We start from the raw sequence: 26,960 nt of genomic DNA, 5'->3' as shown, positions 1-26,960 counted from the left end.
AAATATGCTTTTCTTTCGCGGGAAAAGCTCGTGTCGTGTCCTAAAGCGGTAATGGGGTTTGGGCGGATTGGCGAGGTGGAGATCACGGTTTCCTTAAGTTTTCAAGCGTTTATTGTGTTTCCAGCGAGTCGGGATAGCAGTACATGCTACGTGCGAACTATTTAGGAGGTTTAACACGCTTCACGGGACCACTTGAAGGTAAGTGTGAGATGGAGGTCACTCTTGTCTTCAGCGGTGTCGACACTAGTCAGTGTGGGCAGCAAGTAACACACGGCTAAGCTAGTTAGCTTAACACGGGTCTTTAATGGTCTTTAATGGCAGCAGTGTTGGGCTTCATTTTCGGCAGTTCAGCAAAATGAGTGGCTACTACACCAAGCTACGTGCGCGAAGGACTTACAGATGGGAAGGCAAGCCGACCAGTGAGGACAGAAAGCTGAAGAGAAGGTACTACGGGTAAGTTTGTCGGTTATTGTTGTGACAGTAATTGTTAGCCAGAGTAGGTCAGCTAGTTAACTAGCTGGTTCGATAGCCAGCCAGCAGACCTGATTTAATCTGTCAAAATACGGACAATTTTTAAAAATACGAAGTTATATTAACCTTTCCCCACTGAACTCCCAGGTCTTTGTCTATAGCCGTAGACAGGAGGCCGGCGGAGGCAGTGGTGTCTGTAGGCCAGTACATACTGATCGAGGGACATGATGATGACAACCCCTTCGTTGCACAACTTCTGAAGCTGTTTTGTGACGGTAACCACCAACCTTGGCTCCTGTCGGTCTTCTACCTTTTTTACCTTCACTCTGATCGCTTTAGTGGCGATGTAAGGTTCATGCAGGTCACCCATGTCATGCCTAATAACATTTTATTCTTCCTAGATAACGGTAATAAAAAAGCAGAGGTGCAGTGGTTTGTACGTATGTGTGAAATACATCAGAACAAAAGGAAGCTTCTGGGCAGGAGCCCTCATCCTCAAGAAGTTTTTTACTACCAGGATCGCTCCTGTGACAATGAGGTGGATGCTGAGACAATCCTGGGATCAGTTCAGGTATGTGTATATAAAGTTATATGTATATAAAGTCTGTTTATACATGTATATAAACTGAGCCATCACATGACATACCATTTGTTTGACTGTATAGATATCTCATGTTGCAACAGAGAAATAATTTGAATGATCATTGCTCATTGCTAAAGCCTGGCAGCGTGACTTGGTCACTAGTAAATTAAATTCCACAATGCAGTGACCAAGAGTGATTTCTTCTGAAGCCACTTGTGGCATGTGACCAGCAGCACTGTGTTACTTATAAAAACAGTCTCCTGATGTCTGCTGTCAGGCCAGTCCTGAGCTGTAAGTGATGAGCTTCACCCCCTTTTTGTTCTGTGTTATTTGTCTTTGAGTAGTGTTTGTTTTTCCTGTTCACATCTAGGTTAAACATATTCCTGCTCAGGCTCCTTTCCCAGATCGTGAGAACAAGGACACTCTGTTTGTCAAACTTGTATGGGACACAAAGGCTTTTCGAATAATGGATCCTGAGCTGTTTCAGCCTCCTCAGAGCCCCAAATCTCCGCCACCTTACCAGCATGCACCCAGAGTTCGTGCTCTCCCCACCCCGGACCCCACTGTTATGAAGAGGGCCATGATTGGCGTCCACACCCGCAGCAGCATGAGCACGGGCAAGATGGGCACTAGTGAGGCAGAGTCAGCCCACTCAGCTTCCAAACTCTCTGCCGCCAAAGTACTGAATATGAAGAGGAGAAGTAGAATCTCCTCGAATCCAAACATTCGCAAGAAGTTGGACCTTTGCAGTGAGTGCCAGTAGATTTTCTCAGAGCCAGTGGTTTTAAATGTGTTCTGCGGTATTTGTTAGTATCTAAATATGTGTGTGTGAATTTGTAAACTCCTTGCATTTTGAATGCTGTTGCAAATAAGAATTCAAATGTAAATTACATTATTGTTTTATGTAGGTGTGTTTTGAGCATATAATGGCCTTAAAATGGTATTTATAATTAAAATGTTATCTATAATACTGTTTTTCTAGGGACTTCAGCACACTACACTGGGTCGTTAGACTTTATATGCAGCCTAAAGGAATTGCATATTGATTGAAGTGCTCTCTGTTTTGCTTTCACCAGGTCCAAGTAAGAAGTTGACTAGAGGTGATGTTCTTGGTGACATACTGGGTGAAGACCAGGACACAGAGGAAGACCTGGCCAAGAAACTGGGCAGTTCTCCACCCCGTCGCATTTCAATCACTATCAGGATGACCCCACTTCAAAACCCTTCAAGATCTTCCACTGATGAGGAGTGTCTTTCTGTCCAAGCTCTGGATAGCCCTGCTAAACCCACCTCAACTGCACTGGACAACACCTCCAGGTTCGCTTATGAGTGCTGTCTGTAACCACAGAGAGTGCATTTATACACCCTTTTCTAGGTTTTTGGAATACCTGTTTGTTAGTAGGTTATACTTGAATAAAACAGTGGTAAATTAGGGACAAGCCTTTCACACAAAATGTACACCAAAAGTTGAGTTTTAAGCTTGCTGTTGCCCTCTCAGGAACGTTCTTGGGGTCCAGCCCCTGGACGATGATGTGTTTGAGCTAGAACCAGCACTTGTCAGCAAAGGCAGGACCCCTCGTAAGAGAGAGGCCACTCCAAGACAACCCAGCCTTAGGGCACCAAAGTAAGATTTTCACCCCATTTGATGGTGATTTAAGCAGAGGGACAGTATGGCCATTGCACACTTGGTGGTGGAGTTTATGGCACATTTTGCTAATTTCCAAAAGCTGACTTTTGGAACAGACTTGGGTTGCTTTGCTTAAAAATGGTTAAACTTTCACTTATTTAAGTAACTGCTTTCTGTAGCTTAACTGTTGGCTCCTGTATAAATGAGGCATGTTTACATGCACATGATTTGAACTGTAGAAAATCAGATTTTGGCATAAACCTGTTTAAAAGTGCTCTAGTGATCTGATAAATTCCAGTTTCTAATAAATTTGACTGTGGTAGAGTATCACAGTCAAGTTTCTTTCTAAACGCACAATGTGCACCTCTTCTGTGGCAACTATTCAGTGAACTCACCAGAGAAGCACAGCATGTGATGCAGAATTCAGACTTCTTGCCACAGTTTTATTTTTAAGGAGTTCCTTTACAGATAAATATTTAATTCGGGAGTTCTTCTAAATTATACATATGTTTTGTCACCATTTCGTCGTTGCAAAGTGTTCACTTTCTCCTGATTTCTTGATATGGTTCTGTGTTTTAACCAGATGTAGAAAAACAATAGAAAACAGATTAAGGGTGCGCTGAGAAATGAGTTTTCTGAACTAATATATTTTGAATTTCAGTTTAGTTGTGGGTCCACAAACTCAGTTTAAAAATAAATAAATAAACTGCTTCTACCTCAAGAGGAAGAACAACACTGAGTGTCTTTAAAGGGACTTGGCATTTTAAACAGGTGATCACGAAATCAGTCATGTTGTCATGTTTTCATATTGTCTAGAACTCCGTCCAGAAGGAGACAGTCTACTACAATCAGGGAGCCAGCTCTTACTGTGCTGTAAGTATCCAGAAATCTCATCAGTGCTGTTTTAAATGTGTATTCCTGAAGGTTATAAAGTTAGGTTCACTTCATCAATAAATCTGTGAAGACTGGATCATAGATCCAGTGTAAATGGAAATGCTCTGTTGATTCCATAATAAATGAAATTTTGCTATTAACTCTGGCCCTTCATGCTATACTCTGTCTTATTAAATTCTTGATTAGGCTTAGTAATTCTTCAGTTAGTGGTGATGTTCTGTCCTCAGGGCTGAAGAGCATGAAGACTCTCCTATACAGACTACTGCTACTCCCCGTTCCAAGAGGAAATCAGCCCAGCTTGTGTCCTTCCAAATCAGAAAGCAGCTGTATGTTTTCAGATCAATTGGGTTTAACATCTAGTCAAGTATTCTTGTGTGTTTCAGAAAGGTAATCAAAATTTTTTGTATTTCATTATTGTATTTTTGGGATCTGCTGAGTAGCCGTGATGAGCTGCAGTCGGATGGTGAAGATGCTGATGATGACTGCTTCGTTCCTGCTAAGATTGACCTAGAGAGCAGCAGTGATGAGGAAGAGGAGGTGAAAATAGACAGTGAAGACGAGCTGATTGTGAAGAGGAGCAGGTGCACAGCAGGCTCAAAAATGACACGTACAGCTGCAAACAGCCGAGCATCTGCAAGAACCCCGCGCAAAACTCCCAGCAAGAAGGTACAGAGTACTATAGCAGCAAATGCGGTGGAAGGGTTTACCGGCATCAGTTGAGCAGCTTTTGGCAAAGGAGCACTTCCTAATCAGATATAAACTAAATATGACTTTTTTTTACTGCCTCTATTTCCTTTGTTCCTCCTATCACGTAGTAGGAGTGTTCAGTTCTGTATTTAGAAAACAGTTCTGTAGTGATTAGGAGAACAACTTTAGTAACAAACATTTCAGTCATTCAGAATTGATGTTCTTTCTAGCAGTTTCTTTGATTTCATCTGTGTTCTTGTCTTGTGTCTTATCAACACAAAGTATGTTTGTGTCACAGCAGTTCTTATTGTATTAATGTATTGGAGTATTTTTTTAACTTTAGTTTATTAGTTATTTAATTGTGTTCTTAATTAGAAGGTAGACCAAGATTAATAAAAATTAAGAGTAAAATAAAAAATAGAATTGATAACAAAAATGTTCATGCTACTGAATAATGAGCTGTTTTGGTTCATAATGGTGAGCTGAGCCAAATTAGCCCTTGCAACAAAAAACAATATATGACTTTTCCACGAAAATCATATAAGCATGGTGTGGCATTGTTTGATGCCCTGTATTTGAAATAAATTGTCACTAAAAGGTAAATTAAGCATAATTTGGCTTTTAACATAAAATGTGGTATAAGATAAAAGGGTGGAATGGTCAATGTTTTTTCATTGAAGGGGGGCTCACTGAGTCAGAATGCCTATTACTGGTTGTGTGAGTGTGCAGGCTGCTCTGTTGTATTCTAATATTTAACAGCCTTCACACTGCAACATACTTGTAATGTAGAGCTCTAGAAAATGTATTTTTCCATGGTTTTATCTTCTCATTGCATTCAAATTAAAATGCTCCATTTGGGAGAGTAGGAGTCTTATAGTAATCCAGCAGTTCTTATGAACTTGACAGGTATTTGCTGTTTAGCGGGTTAGTTTTGCTTCTTGTGACCTGCAAAATTTTATCATACCCTGTCAAAATGGTAGCGTTCAATTATTCCAGTCACACACATTAACAAAAATGGCATATTTGTATTCACGGTGTGAGTTCAATAAATATAAAAAAAAATTTTTTTTATTTTTTTAATTGTCACAGGCTGCTCCTACTACTCCTCGGACACCTCGTCATGCAACTCCTAGCATTCCTACCAGAAGTTTGCCAGCTAGGAAGCCTGAGAATGTGCTAGAGGAGGCAAGGGCAAGGTGAGGGATTGAAACCAAACACCCAGGTGTAAGAACTCATTCAGACGTTTTTCCTTTGTGTTATTGGTCACCTGACGTCCAGTGGTTATATCATAAAATTGTAAGTTGAAAGTTCAACATGTTCCTTGCCTCGTCTGTTAGACATTCTTGACTTATGTTATCTAGCTATCTGAGAAATGTAGCAAGACCATTGATATAAAGGTGGTACACCTCACACTGAATCACTACCCTTTTAAGAGATTATCCTCAAGGTGGTGCTAAAAGAGAAAATCTAGCCAAATCCCACCCCAGTCAGTTCTATAATACTTTTAGCAGACGCGAACAATGAGCAGTGCATTTTTTTGCTTTTAACTGATAGGTTGCATGTGTCGTCAGTTCCTGAGTCGTTACCATGTCGAGAACAGGAGTTCCAAGACATCTACAGTTTTGTGGAGAGCAAGATCATGGATGGCACTGGAGGGTGAGTGCAGTTCCCCACCCCCACCTCCAACCTAACTAATGTCTGCTCGTTTGAGTAGCACATGTTTCACTGATGTTCCATGTTGGATTTTTTTTCCGGCAGATGTATGTATATCTCAGGTGTTCCTGGCACAGGGAAGACTGCCACAGTGCACGAGGTGATCAGGTCTCTCCTGCAGGCGGCGGAGCAGGATGAGATCCCTCACTTTCGGTTCATAGAGATTAATGGCATGCGGATGACCGACCCACACCAGGCTTATGTCCAGATACTGCAGGTGTGCAGCCATGGGCATGTCCTTTATTTTTTGCCCATCATGCCACTTGTGTCTTTGTAGTCTTGTCATGTTCCTGCTCTGGGTAAACTTGTCATTGACGCTATTTTGTAGAAACTTACTGATCAGAAAGCGACAGCAGACCACGCTGCAGCCCTGCTGGAGAAACGATTCAGTATGCCCGCACCAAAGAAAGAAACCACAGTGCTGTTGGTGGATGAGGTAGGTTCCTGTAATAGTTGCTGTCAATATTAAGGCTTGTTATTATCATTGACACAGTGGGCTCAGAATGTACTTATTATTATGAAGTTGCTGCATCTCCAACCTTGGGAGTGAATAAAGACCATGCCAAAAAACCCTGAAGTTTTTTCCAATAACAGCTGTACTATGCGTGCATAACAGTATCTCACAAAAAGAGAGACCCCTCACATTTTTGCAAATATCTAATTGTCTTTTCCTGGGACAACACTATAGAAATGAAACTTGGATCTAACTTAGTCAGTTTAGTTTGTATAGCAGTGTAGATTTATTGTACTCTGAAAATAACTCAACACACAGCCATTACTGTCTAAATAGTTGGCAACACGTGAGTACACCTCACAGTGAACATGTCCAAATTGTGTCTGTAGCGATTGACTCTGCAGGAAGTTGGCAACCTCGTTCCCAATCGCTTCCGCATTATAAGAGTGACAGTTGACTGTGGAATATTTAGTAGTGAGGAAATTTCATGACTGGACTCTTTAAAGAGCGACTCATTCTTTCACAAATGTTTGTAGAAGCAGTCTGCATGCCGAGGTGCTTGGTTTTATACACCTGTGGTCATGGAAGTGATTGGAACACTTGAATTCAATGTTTTGGATGGCTGACAATACTTTTGGCCATATATAAAATATAATAAAATACACACACGCACTGTGTATATATGTGAATTGGGGACAAAATTAAGAATTTGTGGCCACGATAATAGGAATGTTTATCCTACACATGTTTTAGTCACTAATATAGTAATTGGTCACACACTAGCACCCAATATTTTATGTATGCTTTTATATATATATATATATATATATATATATATAATAAAAAAATAAAATTATTTGGTGCAATTGTGACCAATTAGTCACAAAATAGTGGGTAAAACATGCGTAGGATAAACATTCCTATTATCGTGGCCACAAATTCTTAATTTTGACCACATAATTCATTGAGTGGTGGCCTGTGTGACAAGAGAAACCTACCCCTGCTTGGTGTTTCACATTTATGTTTGTCAGTTAGGTGTGTGTGTGGGTGTGTGTGTCAAATCTTGTGTCAAGCGCTGTGGTTTTGCTCTGAATAAAATCTGATTTGTCACTTCAGGTGTCTGCATGTAGCTGAAGATACACACTAACCATATTTATTGTCTGTATCTACCTTTCCCAGCTGGACCTTTTATGGACCAGGAAACAGAACGTCATGTATAACTTGTTTGACTGGCCAACAAGACGTCATGCTCGGCTGGTGGTGTTGACCATTGCTAACACGATGGACTTGCCTGAGAGGATCATGATGAACCGTGTGGCAAGTCGCCTGGTACGTCTCTCAGCATCTGAGTTTTAACCAGAGTGAACTGAATTAATTACTAATTATTAAGTTATCCACGGAGCTATGTTGTTAATGAGTATGTGTATTTCCAGGGGCTGACACGTATGTCCTTCCAGCCATACAATTTTAAGCAGTTGCAGCAGATTATCACATCTCGGCTCAATAGAGTAAAGGCATTTGAAGAAGACGCTCTTCAACTAATCTCAAGAAAGGTACGGGCAGTCAGCCACAGAGCATTGCACAACAGTGATTTACATTTTTAATAGGAAAGATGGATAAGTGTGTTATGGATCCGCTGCAGAAACAGGATGTCTCTGCTTGTTACCTTTCAACCCCAGGTGGCAGCCCTGTCAGGTGATGCCCGGCGCTGTTTAGATATTTGCAGGCGGGCCACAGAGATCTGTGAGCACTCCGGTCAACAGGGTGGCACCAAATTGGTTGGGATGAGTCATGTGATGGAAGCTTTGGATGAGATGTTCTCTTCGTCCTATATCACAGCTATCAGGTGTGAGCATGTCTGCATCCTTTTGGCTGCAGGTTCATACGGTCTTTTACCTTTCTTTCTTGTTTTCTAGCTTTTGCTGTTCTTTGCCCTGATGCTAAGTCTTTTTATTATAGGTGTGCCTCCCTACAGGAGCAGCTCTTCTTAAGGGCAGTGATTGCAGAGTTTCGCAGATTGGGTCTAGAAGAAGCCACGTTCCAGCAAGTGAGCATAGATGAATGATACTTATTGTTTAATTTAGTCACTCACTTGCGCCCTGTTTGAGCTGACCTTGAGTCAAGATCTGTGATTTTAATCCACTATGAATTTCAATCACATATCTTGTGGATTACGTTGCACAATGTATCCTCATGAACTAGTTTATCTAAAGTAATGCTAAAGAGACCATTTTTCTCTCTCTGCTCCTATAGAGTGACCAGTTATCCAATCTCTTCCTCTCCCATTTTTTTTTTTCTGTTAGGTGTTTGTACAGCATCAGGGTCTGTGTCGTATGGAGGGACTGCAGCCAATAAGCGTGTCTGAGGGTCTGGCTGTGTGTCAGAGACTAGGAGCCTGCCGTCTACTTCTTCTGGAACCTAGCCGCCTGGACTTGCTGCTTCGCGTCCGCCTAAATGTCAGCCAGGATGATGTGCTCTATGCACTGAAGGCTGACTGAGACCCAGATGAAGAACTGCCTAGGAGTCCCTGCTCAAAAGACTGAAGGTTGCATTACAAGAGAACCTCAGTGGTGCCTTCACTAGAGCATCTACTTATTTGGTTTTCCCCAGATAAGTTTTTAAAAGCTGCCTTGGCTGGAATTCGGTTCCCGTTTCTGTTTTTTCTAAACTTTGAGTTGTCGGCCCTGCTAATCTCTTTCAACATGAAGTGACGAGGGGTAGATAGATGTTCTTTTAAAGCAAATGAACCATGAACAATTACAAGAAATCAACACAAAGAATTATGATTCTTTGTCCTGGAGGCTTTGATGAGCACTTATGGGTACATCTGGAATATTCTGAATGGCAGTATTTATACCTAACCCTAACCCTATACTTGAATGAAGTTTCTGATTTGTTAATTCTCAAATTCTGGGCACAAAATGCACAGATCAGTGAGCATTTTACTTACTGGAGAGCGAGCCTCCCCCTATTGTGTTCACCACATAACGTCTGTCTTTTTAAGATCTGAATATATGTGTGAATTTGGTTATATTCCTTAGGATCAAATGTCCAAATATTTTATGGGCTTTGTTCATTATAGAAACTCTTGAATAAAGATATTGAAAGTCACTTTCAGAGTATTTTTTATATATATATTTTTCATTTTTGAGTTAGTCTGTTATTGCAGCTATTAGTCTTTGTCCTTTCAGATTTGTGCAGCCAACTGGTCTCCAAAATAGAACCACTTCCACTGTATGACCCTTCTTTCATTCACATGTGTGTAGATACATATACACCTGTAGCTGAGGAAAATCGAACAAACTTGTCTGTTGTGTAATAAATTAATAAGGATGCGAGCAATTATGGTTACACAAAAATAAAAATGTAATCAAAATGTGAAGTTCAGTTTATACACAGAAAAACAGATTCTGAAAATAATACAATGCATGTATACAGACAGGCTGCTTACAAAATATTGCTAAATACATTTATTTTCTTAACTACAGAAGGTTTTTTTGTGTCTATAGCAATGTGTTTATCAACCATATATTTACAAACTCCTTTTACTGATTGCACTCAGGATAAATAAAATGCTTTGCATATGCAGCAAACATATTTCCTCAAAACACTAAAAATGTCAATCTTAATTTTTTTCAACTTTTATTTGGCTTCCTTAAATGTTGATTTTTAATGCATTTCAAATAAGGCAAGTTGACAGGATATAACACTGTTTATTATTATTGGTATTAAGTCCAACTCAAAATTTATGGCAGCCAGGCTACTTACTTTATTACTTGCATTCCTTTTTTCAGTGCATCAGTACATAAGACAAATATAATAGGGATATGTTTGAAAGATGAGTGGTTATTGAGTCTATTTCTCAGGAAGTATTGTAGCTCTTATCTGTTGTGAAATATATTTTTCACTTCAGTTTTGTGGTTGCATACTCATTTGGTTTTGTTGAAACTGCATATTGTGGCAGAGTTTTTGGCAAGCTTCTGCAAGCGCTATGACATAAAATTCAATGGCAATGAATTCCCAAAAATTATTCGCAATGTACAGTTCTTCTTGAACTCAGGTTTGGTAACAGTTAACCAGCAAGATCAAGAACACAGAAGTGCGTATTTACACGCTGCCCAGAGATGCACAGGAACTATGACGGTTAACTTTGACCTGTTTTTGACTGTTTTCCACTCTAGTTTCAAGTTTCTGAAACTGGTGGGCTTTACCTTTGTATACTAAACCTGAAAAGGTTGTGCCCTTACTTGAACTGCATCTGCTGCAATATTAATCTAGCATGGTCTTCACTCTTCATTCTATCTTAGCTGTTATATCTGTTTGTTCTAGGTTGGTATAGTGATGCACTGGAATTTGAGCTTCACCTTCTCCAGCCTGCACATAGGAGTGGTTGAAGATATTGGTGGTGGATATTGAGAAGGTGGTATAATAGGCTGAGGAGAGTTTTTCCCCACCCTGGCCTGATGAAGAGTTCACCTTGTATACATAGTCATTACCAGTCAGGCACGGGAGAACGGTGTTTAAGGTCACATACTCCCGGTTCACCTCCAGGCCATCCAGAGCACACTCTCCATTACTGTCCCAAGCCAAGGAGCCATGTTGTGGAAAATGAGGGCAGTTAGTTGGTTTCTTCATGACATGAGCATCTCCTTCAGACATAATCTCCACCACTGAGGCAGCGATGTCATCATCACACAGCTTGGTGCTGAAGTTGGGCTCCTAGATTAGTGACAGAGTTATTATATTATAATATATTATATTATAGAGACATTATATTGTGTGTGTGTGTGTATGTACGTGTGTGTGTATATATATATATATATATATATATATATATATATATATATATATATATAAATAAAATCAAGCTTTTAGGCTTGTAGCTGTACAAAATGTATATAAAAACATTGTAATGACGTGCAAAACATTTAAACCCTATATTTAATTAAAAATGGTAATAAAACACCAACACATCAAATGTTGAAACTGAGAAATGTTACTGTTGTTTGAAAAATATATTCCCATTTTGAAGTTGATGCGAGCAACACGTTTTTAAAAAGTTTGGACAAGGTTTACCACTGTGTTTCATCACCTCTTCAAACATAATGGAACTGAAGAGACCAGCTGCTGTAGTTTTGAAAGTGAAATGTTTTCTCATTCTTGCTTGATATAGAATTTGAACTGCGCAGAATTTCGGGGTCTCCTTTGTCAAGTTTTTTTACTTCATAATGCACCAAATGTTTGCAGTGGCTGACAAGTCTTAGCACCTTGACTCTTTTTTTTATGGAGCTATGCTATTGTAATACATGTAATGGTATTATTTTGAAATGCACATCATTGCATTCTGTTTTTCCTTACATTTTGCACAGCGTCCCAACTTTTTTGGAAATGGGGTTGTATATAAAGCCATATACAACACAGTCACCATCAAACAGAAGAACCATTTTTCCAAGCAAAAAATATAATCATCAAATGATACTTTGAGTATTTATGGTTCTACATGGAACCACTGTCTTTAGTAAAAAACCTTTAAAGAACCATTTTTAAGAGCTTATTTAAACCTTGTTTTTCCGAAAGAGTAATTTTATAGTAGATGGAAAAAAAAGATTCTTAATTTTAATGTATGTTAACATTTTGCTCCTAGTAATTAACATGTACGAGACAGCTTGCATTTTTACATGGTGCAAAAATGGGAAAAATTGATTATAAGGTTCATAGCTTTAATATGAGAGTCAACATGAATATCTAGTTTATTTCCACTTAAATAAGCCACAAATATAGTTTACTGCTAGTATTCCAAGATGTGATTTACCCAGTGTTGTCCGTTGATATCTTTCAGGAAGTTCTCCAGCACCTCATTAAGGTTTGGGACTGGTGGCCATAGAAACTGCTTCAGCTTACTGCTGGAAAAAAGTGACATTAATTACACAGTAAATTGTTGTTAGCCTTTGTGTAACACTGGAATATCATATAGTTTATATGTTCATCAAGCTAACCTGACATGTCTGGAGAATAAAGAGAACATCACGATGGAAATGATGAGCAAGCTGAATGGGACACATGTAATAAACAGCCATCCTGTGTGGATGTAGAAATGCTGGTAAACATTATGCTCTACTGCTTGTTGGTATTTTTGTATGTTTTTCTGGGTTGTGCATGAGAAAGCTTGAGTACCTGTGTTTGAAGGCAATTGTACTATTAGACATCTGGACCAAGCACTCCAGTGCCCACTGTACAGTGATCCATTAGGCATGGCTTTGACTTGGATAGAATATTCACTCCCTACTTGCGCATCCAGACAAACCCTGGTCTTTGGACTTGGGACTGTGAAGAGCTGTAATAATAAGGCATCATGCATAAATGAGGGATTTTCTTTGTCATAGACATAGATATGGGAATGGAATGAAGTGCTGTTTTTCTGTGTGTTTCCCTTGAGGCCCACTTATAATGTTTCTGTGGCTAAATTGTCTTAATTCATTTTTACATGAACATTTTCCAACCTCTCTTTTTCCCATATAAAAATAAACAGGCTATTTTTGTTACTATGCTGAAGCACCCATTAGAACAGGGGTCACCGATCTTATTTGCCAAGGGCCAGTGTGACTGCAGGTTTTCACTCCAGCCATGCATGAGCACACCTAACATAACCAATCAACAGCTTGAAGACTGAGACCAACTGATTAAACGAGTGGAATGAAGTGAGCTCCTGCTTGACTGGAATGAAAACCTGTAGCCACATGAGCCTGTTGTGGAAAAGATTGGTGACCATATGAGTGGGCAGAACCAACCTGCTGTAAGCTGTATAGGTGGATATATGTAAATGAGTTGTGTTTCAGGACATCACAGAAACAATTCATTCAAAAAAGGCTGTTTTTGCAGCATAGTTTCCTTGTATGGACTGTATGGACAGGTTAGTGAATTGTACGTTTTGAAACTTTTAATGTTTAGATATTACATCATCCTTTATTTCAAACAAGCAAGGAAAAGCTGGTTTTCCAATGATATAGTTTCTTTAAAAAAAAAAGCATCAAATCTCTAAATGGCTGTCTTATTTCTAGGTCAGAGCACAGAAATCTTAAAAAAGTGTTGGACTTTCTCTTAAATGTAACTATTTCATTATAAATAATTCTTGACCTTTCTATTGGTCTATTCTTCATGAACTGTTTACAAAACTGTATGGGCCAGCTGACGATGTAAAAAAGAGAGAAAAACTTTAAAAAATGTTTTTTTTACAGAATCATTGTGCTTATTCCTCACCTTCCACTCACTCTCTCCTCGGAGCTGGTAGCGGATCTGATAGATCAGGTGCTGGGAAATGAGCGGAAGAGGGGAATTCCATCTCAAGCAATGCCTTTCTCCATCACTCTCCTCCTCCAGTCCCTCTGGAGCTTCTGTCTTAACTAAAGGCAGATAGAAAGATTAGATAGAAGATAGAAAGATGCAGATTACAAAGCTGCATGAGACATGCATTACTTCTTTTACATAAGGTTATGCTATTCCACTTACTGCTGTTGTTCATTATGAACATGGCCATGTAAAAGGTTCGGCTAAAAGGCTTCAACCCAACTCTGAGGTAAACCTCAAACACGGTGGATTCATCTCCATAGAGAACACATTGCATGTCAGAAGCATTACACCTGTCGCAGATCATCCAGCTTCCCCAAGTACTTCTGAAGAGGCAAAATACTCAATACATTCATTCTCTATGAATAACAAAGAGAAAATACATATTGCGGAGGAGGAAAAGATCCAGTGCTACCTGTTTGTTTGTCTGTAATGCAGACTGTAATTGCCATGACCATATAGTTCTTCGTTCCATCTACACTGGACTTGATGAAGGTCAGGAGTGTGGCACTTTAATTCAATGTGATCTACAAAAAAAAAAAACCAAGAAAAACAGGAAACCTGAATTTCTTATTTTTGATGTTTAAAATAATGTTTAATGTTCAATATAAGTGCAGTGTTTTGATATTACTAATTACACAAAACGTTACCAATGTTGCCTTATATACACTCTAATAGCAAAAAGCATTTATTTGAAGAGAGATCATCCAGCTAATGTCATTGACTGCAACATGAGCTCCCCCAAAAAGAGTAAAACACACCTAGCAACATTTCATTTCATATCACATCTAATCCCTTAAATGACCAGAAGCAGCCAGCAGGCCAGTGGGGTCTTCCGGCCTAAAATGAGAGCAAACTAAAAAGAGTTTAATATTCGATCTGTCATGTTATGCAGTATACTTTAGTACAGCATTGCCTCTCATAGCTTCATATATTTCGCAGAATTCACATTTTTATACCGTTTTCACATTTTTGTTCCTCAGTATTTTCTTACTACAATGTTTGGCATGGATCACACATTTACATCATCCAACCATTAGGTCGCTGTGGTGTCAGCCAATTCTGAGTTCCTTTATATCCTGACCATGACCATATATCCAGGACCATGATAGCACAGTGCTTGCAGGGCAGGGGAAGGATGCACTCACTCCCCAAGTTATGTAGACAAAAGAGACTCGAGCCTCTTTCACACCAGCAGGAAATTCTGCCCAATTGACTAAACTTTAAAGATTTTGTCCACCTTGATGACTGCAACACACTTGTGGTCATTTTCGAGATTATTAGGGAGCCCAACCATGCATTTTCTCATAAGCTTATTTTTTATAAAAAATAGTTTTGTTTCAAGTTTGTTCAGTCAGCTGCCCTGTCTTTCTGTAGAATCTGTTGCCATTGCCACTGACTTAAACAGGCCTGCGCCATCTTTGTTTACCCTGTGTCATTTTAGTCTGTAGGCCAATAAACATAAGCAAGCCAACATTTGTCTAAGTCTTACCTTATCATGCAACAGTGTAAAGAAAATGGTGATTCTGTCTTATTCCATGCAAAATGAATGCCAGAGAACATTTCAGCGAAAGAAAAGAAGCCAAACTGAGGAAAGTCGAACTTGTCCTCTTCAACTGACAAGTTATTTGTGTTTTTGAGTAATTCCTTCATTCTTGTTATGATTTGAACACACTTACTACAGTTAGTTGGATGCAATAAGCTATTCCACTTCAAAGCAATAACACTAGCTATCTGCCTTCCTTCAAAACAGGCTGTCCATAAAAGTCCACAAAAAAGCCGTTTTCAAAAGTTCCTCGAACCTTCAAATGACATCATCAGAAATTTCAACTAGGCTTTCAACTGGAAAATCTCACTCTAGTGGCTACTGCAGTGCCACATAGGAGGAGAAGGCAGTTATGTACGCATGTATTCCAGGTAATTACCAAATAATATGCCTAATAATGTAATGTGTCTGGAAATATAAGGGGTTAATTCCCAGACTACAGGTAATGGAAAGGTTAATTCATTATACAAAACATAAATTTGGTCATGATTCTGATTATGACTTCTTAAAAAAGGAAAATTTGAAATTAGAAATCACAGTAGTTGTTAATTGTTGACACTGCACTTTTTGTAGATTAATATTGTGTAGTATTCATATAATCTTTTGGTGACATACAAACATCTCTTACACTTGCTAAAAAAAGCTCCTGGGTCTTCATAGAGTCACACTTTGCTCTCTCACCTGCTGGCTGAGGAACCATGGCTGTAACTGAGGATGACCAGTCACTCCAGTGACCTTTTATACTGGAGCTGTTGGGCTTGAGCCTCATTCGCACTGTGTATGTGTCTCCTGGGACTAAGGAGAGCAGCTTGTGTTCACATCTGGAGGTCTTGACCTACAGAGAGGTAACACTGTCAGCACACTTAATACATGCAATGTTTCCTGGGAAATTTTGCTATTTTGAATAAGAATTTCTTTGTAACTCACCAGTATAGCTGTGTCCTGTGAGGCAGAGCGGTATTGTATCTCATACTGCAGATGTTTCTCAAATTCTTTTGTCGCCTTCCACTTAACCAGCAGTTGTCTAGCCTCTCCAGTAAGGTCAAGAGATACATTTAGTGGAGGATCCAGTAAAACTGGAGAGGAGAGACGTGAAAATGGACAAAAGTTTCACATTTGATTTGCACTTAAAAGTAGAGATAAATGTGAATTCAGTCTCAGGTACCACTTTGGATGAATCTCTTAAACACTGGGCTTATTATTCAGCTATTAATCTTAAGGTTTATTTTCCAGTAACTAACATGATTTGACACCCCAATGAATGATTACTTGTTCTTGGGTCACATGGGTTATTGACCTTATTTTTGAAGTTTTGAGCAGACGCTCATCATTCTCTCTTTCATTAGACTACTATAAAGTATTCAGTAACTTCTATTAAGTTAATAAACAAAGTTGTGTGCAGTACCAGCACTATTCTAAGGTCAGAGACCATCCTTCATTTCTTTAATTTCCTAATTAATCAAAAATGGATATTAAATTATTTTTCCCAGCAGAAGTATATTCAGTAGTATATAACAGAAGTATATAACAGATTATCACACAGACGCCTCAGCAACAAAATATAATATTATTTTTTCAGTATTTGCCTTTATTCCAGCTTTCTTTCTTTTCAGTAGACTTGCTTGTTGGTTGTATTATCTGCTTCTCACAATCCGAGTAAACTCAAACACATTCAGTGATGTTGATATCTGGACTATGTGGTCAGTTGTTCTGAGAACCAGCAGCTTCGTTTGATTTCGTTGTTTAATTATGTTAAGTATGTTTTTTCTCTTTTACCTGTTTCTGTTTCCCAGCAAAAAAATTGTGACAGCTACACATTCTTTCACACCCATTGTGCTGAGTTGTCTTCTCACAGTGGAAGGATGGACAGAAAGCACCAGTGATTTTTTTTCAGATCTGAAGCAAGAGTGGAGTTTTTCTTCTCTCTCTCAACGACGGAAGCTTTAGGTACTGTTTATCTGATGGTGACAGGGTGAGTGGTCTACCAAATCACAGTTTTCAGCTGGACTGTTTTTATCTTTTAATATGTTTTTGAATACCCTGAGATGGACTGGTGACCTGTCCAGGGTGTATCCAGCTTTCTGCCTGATGACTGTTGGGATAGGCTCCACAAATCCAGGATAAGTGTTTGTTTGTGTATGTGTGTGTGTGTGTGTGTGTGTGTGTGTGCATGTTTTTGAATGCAAGTGTTTTGTCACACATCTAATCTTCTCAGGATAACTTGTAGTTAATGGTTATTTTAACTAGGAATGTATTCCATAAAGGATGATCTCTGACTCTTTGTTCAGTCTGGTTTAAAGACTTAATTGCACTTACGCTTTTTCTCCACATCAACAGTGCGGCTGTAGACAGTTGTGTTGGTGTGTGTGTCCACCACTCTGAGCTGTGTTGATGTGAACAAGAAAACATCGCTGGCAGGGAAGAAGCAAACAAGGAGGATTCTCCCATCTTTACTCTCCTGCTCACTCACATTGCATCTGCTCTCTTCACTGCAACAAAGCAACACATTTCCTCACCTAATGTGTTTGATTAAAGCACAATATATTGGAGGAGATCAACACTTGCAATGCAGTTTCCAGTAAGTAGTCTCATTGCAGAGTATTCTGTAATAAAGTTAAAAGATCGACTAGCTTGGATTACACATCCAGCATGGAATATGCATTAAATTTCAAATAAATAACATTTTTGAAATTCAATTTCTAAAATGCGTATAGTTTTATTTTGATTAATTCACATTCTGAGATACACTTTTTAGATAAGGCAACCAAATACCAAATCTCTCAGACTTTCTATACCTCGTACTTGGACACACCAGCCATTTTATCAGAAACACCTCCTGTATAGGTACACTTGTAATTACTAATTACTGTAATCACACCAGTGCGCAAGATACTGTGATGCGTCATGCACAGTGATGGACAAAGTACACAAATCATGTACTTGAGTTAAAGTAGAGATACCCAAGGTAAAGTATTACTCCAGTAAAAGTAGAAGTCCTTACTCTAGACCTCCACTTGAGTAAAAGTCCAAAAGTATTTGCCTTCAAATATACTTAAGTATTGAAAGTAAAAGTACTAAAAGAGTAATTACGGCTCTGATGTCCTGTTATCATTTTTATAACAAGACTCGCTTCATGAACTCATTCTAGGTGAAAATCCTCCGGCGTCTCTCTTGGTAAACCAGTCTTTTAATGGAACGTCATTAATTAGTGACGCTGACGTCTATTAAAATGATCATAAGCACAAAACACTGAAGGTAAGCAGTTTCCATCAGGTAGAACTGAGTGGCTCTTCACTTTTACACACAAGCAAAGTTTCAGTTTAAGACTACTTTGACCGCTGTGCCCTGATTGGTGCTCTTGCTTTGCACTTCTTTTGTTTTGACATGTTTTTATACACACAGAAACCAAAAGGAACGACAGATTTCTCAAAGTGCAGTGGAGTAAAAAGTCAGATATTTGACTTTGAAATGAAATGAAAAGTCGCCCAAAATGGAAAAACTTAAGTAAAGTACAGATGACAGTACATGAAAAAACTACTTAAGTACAGTAACGAATTACATTTACTTAGTTACTGTCCACCACTGGTCATGCATGATAAAACATTAATCTTCATCCTTGATTAAGATTTGCATTATTATAGTATCATATGTTTAGATTACACAGGGAACTATAAACCTTTAAAATATTTACTTCACAAACACCTCTGAAGTAGAACATAGAGGGAACTACTAACATGATAATGTTGATTAAAAGGCTATGATTTGATAGCTTAGTAGTCAGGAGAGGTCACTCTCAAGTTAATAGAAAAAGCAGGTTCAGCACACTGAAGTTTGAAATCCCAAAATAATCATTCCCAGGTCCCACCCAGTCCATCACAGGCTGGATACAAAGACATACACAATCACACACATACACCTATGGGCAATTTAGTGTTTCCAGCTGGCCTTACGGCATGTCTTTGGATTGTGGGAGGAAACCCATGCTGACACAGGGAGAACATGCAGAAAGGAGCCTGGCTGCCCAGCCAGGGAATCAAAGCCTTCTTGCTTTGAGGTGACAGTGCTGCCCACTACCAACAGTAAATTTCTCTTTTTATTTAGGTTAAACATTGATTCTTTGAAAAGCTATTTCAGCATTTGCTCTAAGTGCTGATCAGCCATAGAAGAGGTGTTGAACTCTAACATGCTAGCACTAGCTAGCTAGAAAATTTTAGTTATCAGACCAATAGTAAAATTGACTTTCAGAATAATTATGTTGCATATGTTGATATCAGGAAAGAGCTAGTCATTAAAATATCAGTGTTTAAAGCAGGAATTTGCTTTCTAAGTAGTGACTTTTGCTAATATGCAAATACAAAATGTATACAAATGTATAAAATACAATATGCTAATATTTCTGCAACTGTCAAAAGCCTTATACTAACATCAAGCAAGCATGAGTGTCTATTAACATTTTGACCATGCTCAGCCTTAATTGTGTACATGTGATGCTTTAACAGTCATTCAGATAATATATTTTTACTTTTTATGTTGTAATTTTAGTTTCATATTCAGTAAACACTTAAACTTACAGTCCACAGAAGTTACTATTTTCAGACTTCAGTAGACAAGCTGTGCTCAGTGTTTAGCCATATATCACCCAAGGATTTAACCCTTTCAGGCCCAAGTTATGATCCTAGGAAACAATAAATGGCTCTGTACTTCATTCTAAAGGTAAACATGAGTCACCATGAATCGGATTTTTCTTATAGGTCACCTAGTCAGCCCCTGCATGCTTGTGTTTTAAAAAAATTGAATACACACAACCAGTTCTAAAATGTGGCATAGCAGAGGACAACACCAGCCGTCAGAGCAACATTGAGTTTGCTACACATAAAAACAAGTATAAAATAGAAAGAAAAACGTGTTCAGCCAGGAGTCCAAGAGAGCACAGCTGGCCTTGCTGTCTTTTAGTGGGCAGGATGACCATCCCTCTATCCCAGCACTGAGCACGAAGCTAGCCAGCAACGTAGCAGAGATGGCAGGTAACGTTCTCCTCCAAGCATGTTCAACTGTTCAATGATGCTGAACGCACATGTTCTCATGACTTCTATGCCTGTGTTAGCCTTCATAATCCTAGTACTGGTGGTATTGTGTCATTGGGGAGTCTTAAATAGTGGGTAGAATTGGACATGACCAAAATGGGGAGAAAAAGGAAAAAAACTGCAAAGTTTGAATGCAGTAATATATCACTACACATTAAATGATGCAATTTTTATATCTGAAAATAAAATGCCATTTATATCTAAAGGACTAAAATATAGCACAGCTGCATCATCACTTTCACTTATAATTATAATGATAAATTACATACGTTTTTTATGTGCCTTTGCTGACAGTAGCTTTCAATGCATTAGCTGCTCTTGTCATAAATGATTCATTATTCAGTTTTATTAAAGGTTTCCAGAATAGGGGTCTTGCTGCATATGATACTCACTCATCTGTTCTGTAGAAGAATTCATATGTCTTTCCCTCAAGTGCCTCCCAGAAGCAGGTGAAGTCCTCTAGATTTCTAGTGAAACACTTTGGGCTCTCCTCTTTAGCCAGCAGGGCCACATCTAAAAAAATAAAGACTCAAATTGTAAAAAAATAAAATGCAAGTGTCCGTGCAACACACAATAAAACATTTAAGAGGTTTTCACATAAAAAGAAACAACATTCATTACGATAAATGTTACATTTAAGAATCTTTAAGTTTTTATTCAGTTTTCAATGTTCAGTTTTATTCCAGCAAAACTATCATTTCGGCAAAACTATCAACTATTAATTCACTGAAATGCTAAAAGTTGGTGTTAGTTAGTAGGAGGACCACTTTTGGTTCCCTAAAGAACCTATAAAAGGTTTCTAGAACTAACTATTTCCAGCACAAAAGAGAAAATGAAGTAGAACACCATGGAAAGCAAAACATATCAATCCAGCATTACTGTGTGATGCCATGTTTGGTATTACTGTTATAAAAATGACCTGACTGATGGTAATACATTCGTTGTGGTGTCCCTTTGCATTGCATAAACATTACAAGATGAAGCAATAGAATTTGTTAAAAATGATTTGGAAAAAAATCTCATTGACATACAACAAAGTTAACCATGTTTTATTTCTTTAATAACAGCAACTGTTTGCAAATGTTTGCATAAACAGCATTTAAAATAAATTAATACATTTGTATTAAACACATTGAGTTGCTCTTTAGTCCGTTATGAAGGAGGCCAATGCACATCAGTGCAGGATTTGTGCACAGTCAGCCAACTGACTTTTTTCAACCAACCAAAAACGTATGGATTTGATGATTGGAACTGGTCTATTACAGGTATGGCCACCTAGTTATTATGCAGGTAACATTCATCTTAAAAAAAAAAACCAAACAACACATCAATGTACTTCACACAACCAGCATTAATGGCCAGTTTTTTCTGACCTTGGCTGTACGGTCCCCGTTTTTACATAAAAATCTTTTTGGTACAACTGTTCATAACGACATTGCTGTGAAGACCCTAATAAATCTTCAAATGGCTCCTCAAACTGAAAAATCAAACACCTCTGTTTTTTCCACCCTACCTTGTTTTGACAGGTGAGGGTCACAATTGACCTGCACAATCAGACAGAAGAGCAGTATTGACCAGGTGAGCTTTAGATCCATCATGTGAACAGGCATCGCTTTAACCCATGACTCTTCAGAACTGCCCATATGGCTTTGTATGTGTCACACAAACTAATGAGTGATTTCACTTTGGGTGGTGAAGGGGGATGTGAAGTGGGTGGCTCTGTCTGATAGGGTTTCAGCACAGTAGGAAGTGTGTGTTCAGTGGATTTACTCTCGCACCCATACTGGGCCTCTGACTTCTTGTTACCACACACACAAACACACATGTGCACACAGTTTCAGCACATCTTCACATTCCTGATAGTGAAAGTATGGTTAGGTGTTGTGAAGATGTTTGGGTATGCAGAGTGTATACAGGCACTGATAAGACTTCATGTGGAGCAAGTTAGCCCCCATTTATACAGCATGTCTAACAATGTGTACTGTAAAAGTGTGATCATTATATTTAATTTAGTCCTTTTCACAGCAGCCATAAAAAGCTGATTCTACCTGGATAGGAGGAGGCCCCTCAATTGGACTATGCACCTTTTTCTTCTGAAATACAGAGTTTATTTCAGTGGAAATATGAATGAACTGCAAAAAGCAAATTGGATAGTTGTACAGTATGAATAAGGACATTCATTTTCTACTTTACTAGTGGGGTCACAAATCATAATATTGGTGTAGTAAAATGAAATTTAACTGTCCTTAATGCCAAAATAAGAACAGTTTAAATCAATAAACATTTAGATAACACCAATAGTAACAGGTACCAAGTCTAAGATATTACACATTCTGTAGCGTTGCAGCTCATTGTGCAGAGAAGTAATTTATAGAGAGCTAATATAGTATTACTTGATTACTTTTTAGTGAATTAATAAGTATTTAAGCTTTAGATAAGGAGCCATTAACTGTGTAGTTACCCATGGTTCACCAAATTATTACGCTTTAGTCAAATAGTAGTTTACAGAAGGATAATAATTCATTATTAATAGTTAATAATTCATTATGTGCTGCAAAGTTAATGAATACATAAATATTTACTAAGGAAGTAGTTGGAGGAGAACTAATTTGTTAACACTTGATTACTTTTTATTTAAGCTTTACATAAGGAATCATTAAGCACGTTAGAAAAATGTTGTATTTTAGCATAGTGAATTAATAAATTTAATAAATGAAAAACTACTATGGTAATTCTAGTAATCAATTACTGAAGCATTAATTAGCATTAATAAAAAAACATATTTTAAAATGTTACTGACAAACCTTTTCAACACACAGCCAAACTACAGTTAAACTACATCTATCCCAGCATCTGAACCAGTACAATAAAAAATAAAGAAAATTGACTGTATATGTGCAGTATAGGAGTGTGTTTACATGTGTATACAAGAGATTGTGGTCGTGAGAAGGAAACTGAGCATCCTCTGCATGACAGGCCCAGTGCCTATGGCTCACTGAAGGAGGAAATTCTCTGACAGATCGCTGAGTTGCAGCAGGCAAGAGGCCCAACCTCAAGCCCTTTACTGTGAGAGAAGTACAAGAAGAAAAAGAGCAAGCAAGAAAGAGCATGTGTGTGTGTGTGTGTGTGTGTGTGAGAGAGAGAGAGAGAGAGAGAGAGAGAGAGAGAGAGAGAGAGAGAGAAGTACTCTCTGAACTTGAAATAACCCACCCAGTCATACATTTGATACGTAGTATCAAATGTGTGACAGTAATTTAAATAAAAAATAATGACATACACTGTAAAGATGAAGGCCATATAGTGTCACTGATTTGAAGCACTGCTCTTATGAAGCATCAAAAGTTATATGACTGTTAAAGGTGCCTCTTTCTGGAGAATTCGTACCACCCTGTGAAATGTGAGTCAAAAAAAAGTGGTTAAAAAAGTCATTCAGTGTGGTTTGATTTGAAATGCATCATTCTACATAAACTCACAGAATTATTATACAATTAATCACTGGTCATAGGAACCAGACATCCAAAATGTTTAACCCATGAAATGGTCAGGGCCTGCCAGCAAGCCCAAAGTTCATTACACACTTTGATAACCTAAGAACAGCTCATGCAACTAACTCAACTAGTTTGCATCAAAGTCCCTGTAGTTACTGAATAATAAGACTTAGCATGTAATAACCCTGGGATTTTAAGGGGTTAGTGCCTCTAAAAGCTACATCAGATACTTAACACATGAAATGGTTTTGCAATAAGGATTTGGTCTAAAGTATATTTTTAAAATCCATTTATGGAGCAGAGGTACATGCAAGGCATTACAAGGCAAAAGAGTCTCTAAAGAAAACTTACCACAATCATTAAACATTGCACATAATAACTTGTGTGTACACACAAGTAGCTTCACTGGTTGTTTTGGAGAGCAAATAAATCCACTGTCTTTGGTGTGTGGACATGGTGACCTTTGGTTCCTATCACCACCACTGTAAAGAAATCTGAGTAAACCATTTCACTCAAATCACTTTGTTTACATCTCAAAGGTCAGATTATGGCGACATTTAAAAAAAACTGTTGGAATTTTCTCTAATATGAGACACATATCAATCAGCAGTGTGTTGATTTTTAAGAGATCTTGTTTAAGTTTAGAGCTGAGGATTTGTTTTACGTGTTCAGTATCAGTTTTCTGAGGTGAACTGAATAATGACAGGCATTTGTGAGAAAACAGTTAACATCATCTAATACAGCTGCACAGTCGTGCATGTGGCCTGCAAGCTTCATGTTTTCGAAGGCATTATACAATACGCCTGGGAGAAAACTGCATTTTGCTTTGTCTTTAAAACCTTACAGTACATCAAGTTCCTCAGTGGGTAAAAATAGGATTTTTTTGACATGGTCGTTGTGGTGTAGTGGCAGCGGCTGCTTTGGAGTTTCCTGCCTTGTTATCAGTTCCTCCCTTCTTATTTATCAGTTGCCCATTGGCCACTGTGAGAAGGACACACGCAAGGCGATTGCAGAATGATTTGTTGTTTTGGACTGAAATTACAGGCTGACGTGCCACACTGTAGTGCGTGTTAACTGATACAGCACTGTTGACAATATGCTTAGAAACTGAGAAAATAACTACAGCAGGAGAATCGTAATGCTGAACTTCACACTTTCACTCTCTAGTATTTCAGCCTAATTAAACAAGTATCTATCAGTATCTAATATGAAAAGTTTCTATGGGCATTCCTATAGAATCAGTGGTTTCCCTAATAAAACAAAACATTTGCTTTTTTGTTTTCATTTTACAGTGCAAATCAACTGTAGGAGCGAACAGTCTCTGAATAATTAGACCCACACTATCATACTTTACAAAATGGTACATCAAGAGTTCTTTAGTAAAGAAAATGGTTCTATATAGAGCCATGAACTCTCAAAGAGCATGATGAAAGCATTCCTTGCATTATAGTTCTTCAGTCTGATGGAAAATGTGCGTCAATGTGCCAGACGGTTCTATGTAGAATCTTTTTGAAAAGGGTTCTATATGGCAGCCAAATGGCTCTTCTTTTGTTACAAGCTTGCTACTTTGTACCAGTCTAAAGAACCCTTTCATGAAGCAAATCATGCAAAGGGTTTTTTGAGTGTTCATTGTTCTATATAGAACCATTTTGTTTACTAAAGAACCCTTAACGCACCATGTTTTTAGAGAGTGGAGTGTGTGATACTTACTCAACACTCTTTGTGGTGTAGACAGTGTAGCTGAGTGTCTTAATAGCCACACATCACTTTGCAGGCATGAAACAATATCCCTGCAGATTTCTCCCAAAAGGAGTGAAAGCTGAAAGACATACTAAATACTGAAAAAATGATATTATATTTAGACTTTAGACCTCAAGACTTCTAAGTATTCTTTTGTTAAATATGTTTTCTGCTTTTTACCTGATGCTGAAAAATGAAGAACTTGTACTTAATGGCTTTTTTGACTTGAAATTCAATAAATGAAGGGTGGTCTCTGACTTTTGCATAGGCCTGTTTATAGTGTCACAGCATGAAATTTCATAGTTATGCTAATGACACCTACAATATACATTTCCATTCCTTCTGATGATCAAGACTCTGTAGACAGACTGACCACCTGTGTGTCGGATATTTCTCAGTGGATGTCGCAAAATTTTCAAAAGTCAAAAACAGATCGCTGGTACAAAAACTCAGAGAAAGCTGCTTTATGAGAAACATGATTTTTCATCTTCATGTACCAAAGCCATGTACCAAGTACAAAACCTGGGTGTGATCTTAGACTCCGAGCTCAGTTTTGGCTAAAGTTTGGCCTTTTCTATCTGAGAGATGCAGAGAAACTTGTTCATGGATTTGTTACAAGCAGAGTTGACTAAATGCAGCAGCGCACGTCAGAAAAAAGAATAAAAAGAGAGATCACATCACTCCCGTTTTCAAAGAACTGCACTGGCTACCTGTAACATTCAGGATAGATTTTAAAGTTCTGGTACAGGTTTTTAAAGCTCCTCTAAATGACCTTATAGCACCACTTACATCACAGAGTGTCTGTCTGTTTATGTTGCAGCACGTGATCATACATCTGCCGATACTGGCCTTCTGCAAATACATTCTGTAAAATACAGAAAACATGGAGAGGCTGCCTCCAGTTGTTATGTTTCTCAACTGTGAAACTCAATTCCACATTTTATTAGATATTCAAGCTTGGTGCTCTTTTTAAGAAGCATCTAAAAACGTATCTCTTACTAAGCATTTAATTCAAATTCTATGTCTCATGGTATTTATCTTTTAATTTGATCTGTCCTCATTTTCTTATATGATTCTGAATTAATACTTATAATTTCTTGTATTACTGGTCTAGCTCTTATATTCCACTAAACTTACATATGAACATTTCAGATCTTGGAGAACACATAATAATCAAAAATATGATTGTGCAGAAGTGTGTTCTCTGTAGATGTGTACACTTTTCATTATCAAAGAAAAAAAAATCAAGAAACTGTGGAACGATTCAATATGATTTGATTTTAAAAAACCCTGATGATCAGTTCTTTCTTTAATCAAACACTTAGTGTA

At 38.1% G+C, this 26,960-nt stretch overlaps 2 protein-coding genes across 6 annotated transcripts; one reads left to right on the top strand and one right to left on the bottom strand.

Moving 5' to 3' along the window:
• The first annotated feature begins 25 nt into the window (after window positions 1–25).
• orc1 (origin recognition complex, subunit 1) lies at window positions 26–9,540 on the top strand. 4 transcript variants are annotated; one of them, XM_017721361.2, is made up of 19 exons: window positions 26–198; window positions 347–453; window positions 619–746; window positions 873–1,042; window positions 1,425–1,803; window positions 2,131–2,371; window positions 2,553–2,678; window positions 3,498–3,554; window positions 3,803–3,901; window positions 4,016–4,241; window positions 5,352–5,458; window positions 5,817–5,918; window positions 6,021–6,192; window positions 6,304–6,411; window positions 7,609–7,758; window positions 7,863–7,982; window positions 8,109–8,275; window positions 8,389–8,476; window positions 8,733–9,540. In XM_017721361.2, the coding sequence occupies exons 2-19, from the start codon at window positions 356–358 to the stop codon at window positions 8,925–8,927; spliced, it is 2,733 nt and encodes a 910-aa protein (XP_017576850.1). In that variant the 5' UTR covers window positions 26–198; window positions 347–355; the 3' UTR covers window positions 8,928–9,540. The 4 variants fall into 4 exon arrangements, with proteins under 4 accessions (XP_017576850.1, XP_017576866.1, XP_017576857.1 ...); XM_017721377.2 differs by having other exon boundaries at window positions 325–453; XM_017721368.2 differs by having other exon boundaries at window positions 322–453.
• A 254-nt stretch (window positions 9,541–9,794) lies between these two features.
• Window positions 9,795–22,081, bottom strand: mpl (MPL proto-oncogene, thrombopoietin receptor). 2 transcript variants are annotated; one of them, XM_017721398.2, is made up of 12 exons: window positions 21,917–22,081; window positions 20,796–20,916; window positions 17,636–17,808; window positions 16,247–16,395; window positions 16,001–16,154; window positions 14,189–14,300; window positions 13,936–14,099; window positions 13,687–13,829; window positions 12,604–12,763; window positions 12,426–12,507; window positions 12,242–12,332; window positions 9,795–11,148 (listed from the first exon to the last, which is right to left on the bottom strand). In XM_017721398.2, the coding sequence occupies exons 1-12, from the start codon at window positions 22,044–22,046 to the stop codon at window positions 10,723–10,725; spliced, it is 1,905 nt and encodes a 634-aa protein (XP_017576887.2). In that variant the 5' UTR covers window positions 22,047–22,081; the 3' UTR covers window positions 9,795–10,722. The 2 variants fall into 2 exon arrangements, with proteins under 2 accessions (XP_017576887.2, XP_017576896.2); XM_017721407.2 differs by having other exon boundaries at window positions 12,242–12,329.
• Between the last annotated feature and the right edge of the window lie 4,879 nt (window positions 22,082–26,960).

The sequence above is a fragment of the Pygocentrus nattereri genome, chromosome 26 (assembly GCF_015220715.1).
Source record: "Pygocentrus nattereri isolate fPygNat1 chromosome 26, fPygNat1.pri, whole genome shotgun sequence".
NCBI classification, from domain to species: domain Eukaryota; kingdom Metazoa; phylum Chordata; class Actinopteri; order Characiformes; family Serrasalmidae; genus Pygocentrus; species Pygocentrus nattereri.
This window is presented reverse-complemented; position numbering and strand designations above follow the sequence as displayed.

Bases quoted from the DNA above. Each gene is read 5' to 3' on its own strand.
- orc1 (XM_017721361.2), top strand. From the start codon at position 356: ATGAGTGGCTACTACACCAAGCTACGTGCGCGAAGGACTTACAGATGG. The intron at 1,804-2,130 runs GTGAGTGCCAGT...TGCTTTCACCAG, and splicing joins CAAGAAGTTGGACCTTTGCA to GTCCAAGTAAGAAGTTGACT. The intron at 5,919-6,020 runs GTGAGTGCAGTT...TTTTTCCGGCAG, and splicing joins ATCATGGATGGCACTGGAGG to ATGTATGTATATCTCAGGTG.
- mpl (XM_017721398.2), bottom strand. From the start codon at position 22,046: ATGGGCAGTTCTGAAGAGTCATGGGTTAAAGCGATGCCTGTTCACATG. The intron at 13,830-13,935 runs GTAAGTGGAATA...ATCTGCCTTTAG, and splicing joins GTTCATAATGAACAACAGCA to TTAAGACAGAAGCTCCAGAG. The intron at 12,508-12,603 runs GTACTCAAGCTT...ACATCCACACAG, and splicing joins ACAATTGCCTTCAAACACAG to GATGGCTGTTTATTACATGT.